Raw genomic sequence first — 6,720 nt, 5'->3', positions numbered from 1 at the left:
GACTGTAAATTTGAAAAGGGCGTTGATTCTGTAGGAAGGTGCTGTGGGACTGGAAGAGAGCCCCAAACCAAACCAAACCCAGGGCGGTCGAGTCAACTCTGACTCATAGCAACCCTATAGGACAGAGCAGAACTGCCCCGTAGAGTTTCCAAGGAGCGCCTGGTGGATTCAAACTGCAGACCCTTTGGTTAGCAGCCTAGCACTTAAGCGCTATGCCACCAGGGTTTCCGGAAGAGAGGCAGATGGCAGCAATTCCTAGATGCAGAATCTCTGATGAGGTGAAAACATGTGAAATTGTTCACTACAGATAATCTGGCAAGTAAGGTAAGCACCGTATTTACTTTGCCTGTTGGATAATCTGCCCTTGGCAGAAAGGGAAATCTTTTCAGCAAATTTGCTCCTCATTAATATACAAAGAGCACATGCCATTCTAATTATACAATGTCACCATTAACTGCCTTGGTAAAGAATAACTGTAATCAGAAGCAGCTCATAACAGAGATGCAGGACTGGATTCTTCTCTTCAAATTCCTGATTTATTTCCCACTGATAACAATCAGCACAAAGACATTAATTTCTCCCCAAAATGATTTGAATGCTTCAATTTTTAATTCCTATTGTTTTGTTTTTGTTTAGCAAAATAAAGAGGCTTTCTCTGACCTATTCTCACATTCTGGAACAGGTAGAAAAGTCAGGTATAAATGATTCTTAATCAGGAGATGCAGGCCTCTTTGCGGGAGACAGAGGGAAAAGAGAGTATTTCAAACATTTCTGAAATTTGTGGAAAAAGTTTGAAAAATCTTATCTATGATATACTTTTATCTTCAAACAAACTCCTACTGTTTTAATGATGCAAATCACAGCAATCCAAGCTGGATAAAAGTTCCAGCACTGAAAAGATCTCAAAAAAAAAAAAAACATACATGATTCAGATCTTCTGCACGGGGATTTCAAGGAAATGTCCCCTGGACCACAGTCTCAGGGAACATCTAACTCAATTGGCATAACATAGTTTATAAAGAATATACTCTACATTCTACTTTGGTTGAGCAGTATTTGGGGTCTTAAAAGCCGGTGAGCGGCCATTCTAAGATGCTCTACTGTTCTCACCCTTTCAGGAGCAAGGGAGAATGAAGAAAACTAAAGATACAAGGAAAAGATTAGTCCAAAGGACTAATGGACCACAACTACCACAGCCTCTACCAGACTGAGTCCAGCACAACCAGATGGTTAGCCTGGCTATCATCACTGACTGCTCTGACAGGGATCACAATAGAGGGTCCTGGACAGAGCTGGAGAAAAATGTAGAAAAAAATTCTAACTCACACAAAAAAAACCAGACCTACTGGCCTGAGAGAGTCTGTAAAAACCCAGAGACTATGGCCCCTAGACACTCTTTTAGCTCAGTAATGGAGTCACTCCTGAGGTTCACCCTTCATTCAAAGATTAGACAGGCCCATAAAACAAGATGAGACTACAGGGACACACCAGCCCAGGGGCAGGAGGGGACAGCAAAGCTGGTAACAGGAAACCCAAGATTGAGAAGAGAGTGTTAACGTGTCGTGGGGTTGTTAACCAAAGTCATAAAACAATATGTGTACTAGCTGTTTAATGAGAAGCTAGTTTGTTCTATAAACCTTCACCTAAAGTACAATTAAAAAAAAGAAAGATCCCCTGTGCTACATATTGTTGAGGTAACTGCTTATATCTGTGATTTTAGACCTCTGATTTGACCAACATACACACACAAAACAGAGGGGGAAAAAACACATGCACGTGCACACACAAACACACACACAGGAAAACCCCCTTCATCTGTAACAAAGTCTCAACACAAGTAACACAAAGATCCAGAGGTACTGTTGCTTTTGGGTTAGGTGCTGTGGGTCTACCTGGACTCATGTCGACTCCACGTGTTATAGAGTAGAACTGTTCCACAGAGTTTTCTAGGTCTTTCTCCCACGGAGCCAGTGGGTATGTTTGAATCACCAACCTTTCTGTTAGCACCCTAGCACTTAGCCATTGTGCCACCAGGGCTCCTTTCAGTGGTATTAAGCCCACTACTGTCTAGTTGATTCCAACTCATAGCGGACCTACAGGACAGAGTAGAACTGCTCCATAGGGTTTCAAAGGAGCAGCTCGTGGATTTGAACTGCTGACCTTTTGGTTAGCAGCTGAGCTCTTAACCACCGTGCCACCAGGGCTCCCCCAACGGTATTAAAACGAAAAAAAAAAAAATCCATTGCCTTCGAGTCGATTCCGACTCATAGCGACACGACAGGACAGATCAGAACTACCCCACAGGGTTTCCAAGGAACAGCTGGTGGATTCAAACTGCTGACCTTTTGGTTAGCATCCAAGTTCTTAACTACTGCACCACTGGGCTCCCCAGTGGTATGAGGCACATGCAAAACAAAAACAAAACAAACTGTAGTATAAAGTGCTGATTTATTGAATCTGATTGCTACTTCAGTCATGCCATTATCTGCAGGTGGTGGGCTTTGGTATGGGGAGGGGATAGAGCAGCATTTTCTAAACCATGGGTTGTTAACTGATATGGTAAATGTTTTGTGACACTTGATCTGTATGTATGTATGTACATATGCCCGTGTATACACATACAAATACACATGCAGTATACACACTGGGACATACACATATACACACAGCGTATTGGGTATATATACTGGATTTGATGTAAGCTTTATTCCTTACTCTGGGTCCCAGTCAGAAAAGCTTGAAAACCACTGAAACTGAGGACTGACTCACCGATGGTGAGCTGTGCCATATCTAGGTGCTCCCTGGAATGAGAACTCATTAAGGTAAATTCCTGTCCACTGGCATGGATAGCTCACTATTTACCATTCCAAACATTGGAGAATAACCATGTATGGTTAAAAGCAAACAAACAGCTGTCATATCCAGGTAAGGTTCTTTAATATATTTCCTCGAGTTTCCTAATTTACCCAGAAGAATTCAGTGTGTCCCATCTTTATGTGTTACCTGCAAAACTTGGGAATAAATAGAAATAGAAATTAATAGAGAATTCCAATTCTCGTTTCATTAAATTTTCACATCAACAGCGGTAATTTAAGGACGTTAGGATTACAGGGATTCTGGAGTCAAAGATGCTGGTTTTCCTGAAAGAATCAAATCAAGTCCAAGTCCTGTCCTGTTATTCCTTATATTAAATTTAAGTACATCTTAAGATATCGTATATCCAATATCATTTGCAACTCAGGTATGATAATCCTTGAATTCAGGGAATAAAATAGTACCACAAAGACAGAGTATCACAAAGGGTAGCGGGCTATAGTGTAATTCTTGTTTTGTAGTGCTATCCTTGATTAAGGGGAAGAAATAATATTACCTTTAATTTGTTTACTTAACCCAGTGAAGTACTTAACCCAATACTTGGTGCCTTTGGCTTAGAAACTCAATGATAAACTACAACACTCTTATTACACAGTAGGTCCTGTTAGAGACATACATTTTTTAAAATAGTATTTAATCCTTGAACTATGTAAAATGTAAAAGTGGCTATATCCTTTGGCCAAGTAAGTGATACTCCTAAGAATTTATCTCAGAGATATACATCATAAAGAAGAAAACCAGTAATACCGGTAGATTTTTTTTTACAGCATGTTATTTCTCAACGTGAAAAACCTGTAAGAACACTAAATATTCAACAATAGACAAATCGTTAAATAATCCTATGTTCATTTGGAATATTCTATCAGGAATTTAGACTATTACCTTATAATCAGAAATTATATTTTAAATTAAATGTAGGAAAATACAAACATTTCGTTATCAAATTTTTACTTTGTGATTTCTTAATTCCTTTGATTTGAAACTAGAAATGTGATATCTTTCTTCTGCACTACGATGTCAATGTCATGACTTATATTTTACTTTCAATGTGCAAGACAGAATTCAGTTTTGGATATTTTAACTAGAAGAGAAGCTGAGTTTTACTGTTTCATTATACAAAGAAATTTAAAGAAACTGCTTAAATACGAAACGCTGATTTAAAAACAGGAGCAAGTACGGCTGATTAACTAGTGAGGCTGATTAACTAGCGGCCTGGCAAAGTCTTATAAAAGGGAGACTATGACGTGGACAGCAAGAAGACTGGAATGTGGACTCATTAAAGTGCTAACATTGCTGACTAGTGGTAATACAGGTGGTTTATATTTTCTCCATTTTGCTTTAACTTTTTTCTTTTTTTACAATTAATATACTCTAATAATGACATGAAAATAACCAAACATGAAACCAGTTGCTGATGAGTTGATTCTAACTTATGATGACACCATGTGTGTCAACGTAGAACTGTGCTCCATAGGGTTTTCAATGGCTGATTTTTCGGAAGTGGATCACCAGGCCTTCCTTCTGAGGCACTGTCTGGACAGGAACCTCCAACCTTCAGTTAGCAGCTGAATACATTAGTAGTTTGCACCACCCTGGGACTACAAGATAAAAACAAATGCTTTTAATGGAAGTTTGAATGTTTGAATGGTTAGTCTACCTTGTTATACTCGGAATAGGTAATGATTATTTTTTGCCTCAAATTTAGGATTTAAATAAGGATTGAATTAAATGTATAACTTCATAACCTTACTCTCCTGGGTTATTAAATTCAATCTTTGTTGTTTCCCTTTTATTGTTATTACTTTGTCTCAATTAGGATTTTATATACTTTGAATGAAAATTGGGCTAAGTGGGCTTATGAGCTGTTATGAGAACACGCCTGAAGAACAGTCAACAGAAACATCTGAAAGCCCTCCCCAGCTACACAGCCTTGCACTGAGGGTCAAACTGGACTATGCTGAGGATCTCTCTAGGCTGGCTCTGCCAGGGTACTGTGCTTGGAAGAACTGGGAAGGTGGTGGGAATACTATAAAGAAGACAGTCACTGATTTATGCAACTGAAAGAGAAATAATGCAGATCTCGGAGGTAGGAAAAGCTGATCTGTTTCAGATTTATGACTCTTCTGATGTTCCCATTTTTTTCTTTTTAAGCTTTATGCAACAGCTGGAACATAAGCCAGATACGAGCTTAGATGGCGTAGCTGATTAATTCCTTAGCTGCCACTAGGACATAGGCAAGGAAAGAGGAGGGTACCACATGCATGCATGGAAACGTACTTGTGGCTTTCAGCACCTGTCAAAACATGTCAGCTGTCCTTAAGCCTTGGGACAGATGGCAGCTGCTGACATTTACAATGGAGCCAGGCATAATTTGCCTGAGCTTCATGACTAAGGCCACTTACATCTTCATCAGCAGGCAGATCATAACGCCAAATCCCAGTGTATGACTTAGTTGCCAAAGAAGAATTGGGCCGAGCACTGGCCATCATTGAGAAGCTGGAAAACCACAGGTGGCCGGCAACTGAAATACTCTTGGGCAGTCTTATTAGGACCAGAAAGAAAGAAGTGGCTCTGGCTGTCTGCTTCTCATCATTTCAGGATGCGGGTGCTACCATTTATGAAAGGTGAACCCCCACCTTCATCTACACTCTCCCCATACTCACCCGTGCCAGTGCCTGAGCTTCATTATGGGAGGCCTGCCTTCCATCAAACAACAGATGGCAGTGCTGGGCAGGCATATCTGGCAAGAAACACCAGTCCTACTTACAGGAAGAAATTTTAAAATGGTCCTAAAATTTCTTCAAGCGGGTTCATGCCGAGACGAAGGGCTGATCCTGAACTTAGGGGTTATGCACTCGGCTGCTAATAGAAAGGTCAGTGGTTTGAATCTACCAGCCACTCGGCGGGAGAAAGATGTGGCAGTCTGCTTCTGTGGATTTACCGCCTTGGAAATCCTGTGCAGCAGTTATAGTTTGTCTTATAGGGTAGCTATGATTCGGAATTGACTTGATGGCAATGGTTTATTTTTGGTTTAGGATCAATGAGGGGTGAGGAGGGACTGTGGTGGTTCAGTGGTAGAATTTTTGCCTTCCATGTAGGAGACCTGGGTTTGATTCCTGGCCAATGTACCTCAAGCTCCGCAGAGGCTTACATGTTGCTATGATGCTGAACAGGTTTCAGTGAAGTTTTCATACTAAGACAGACAAGGAAGAAAGGTCTAGTAATCTACTCTGAAAATCAGCCAATGAAAAAAACCCTGGGGATCACAGTGGCCTGATGTTGTTATACATGGGGTCACCATGACAAAGGCTGAATGGCAGCTAACAACAACAGGATGAGTGGGTTGCCTGGCTGGGCTCAGTCCCCAAGTCAGACAGGAATGTAGTGAGGACACAAGAAATCTAATTTTTACTGAGAGATGACGACATTTCTACTGGGGGTAGTTGCTTCTCACCAGAAAAGCATGGAACATTCTTCACTACTGGAGTGACTCAGACTGTCTCCTTTTCCCAAGTGATGATTGCATTTTCCATGTGTTGCCATGGAAATCCTTTCAGTCTAAATAGTTAAAGTAAGACAGCAGCTAGATCCATTGTTTTCTCTACCCAGCATGTTTTTTCACCCTCCTTCTCCCAGTTTCACCCCTGCCTTGCTTTCTCTTTGGGAAATTTCTTCCTTTAAGTCCAGGAGGCCTTAAGCAGGGCATTCAATTACAAGATGGGGTACATGATTTAGTCCTGGCCAATTCAGAGTTTGCCATCTTCCTGCAACAGTGATTGGCTTAGCAAAACACATATGACCCAAGCAGAACCAATTAAAGTCTTCCCTGAGACTTTTCAGCTGAAC

At 40.8% G+C, this 6,720-nt stretch overlaps 1 protein-coding gene across 3 annotated transcripts in view; it reads right to left on the bottom strand.

Moving 5' to 3' along the window:
• Positions 1–2,439: 2,439 nt before the first annotated feature.
• NMRK1 (nicotinamide riboside kinase 1) overlaps positions 2,440–6,720 on the bottom strand; it is a 42,134-nt gene continuing 37,853 nt past the window's right edge. For 2 of the 3 annotated variants that reach the window (XM_023544741.2, XM_023544742.2), the window contains one exon: positions 2,440–4,472. Coding sequence is in view for 2 of the 3 variants with exons in the window: in XM_023544742.2 (XP_023400510.1) it covers positions 4,429–4,472 (44 nt within the window). In the remaining variant the exon portion in view is untranslated. The remainder of the gene's footprint in view (positions 4,473–6,720) is intronic. The other variant, XM_064291218.1, reaches the window with a different exon arrangement.

The sequence above is a fragment of the Loxodonta africana genome, chromosome 9 (genome assembly GCF_030014295.1).
Source record: "Loxodonta africana isolate mLoxAfr1 chromosome 9, mLoxAfr1.hap2, whole genome shotgun sequence".
In the NCBI taxonomy this organism is placed as follows: Eukaryota; Metazoa; Chordata; class Mammalia; order Proboscidea; family Elephantidae; genus Loxodonta; species Loxodonta africana.
The sequence above is the reverse complement of the archived record's forward strand: the minus strand, read 5'-3'. Positions and strand labels throughout refer to the sequence as shown.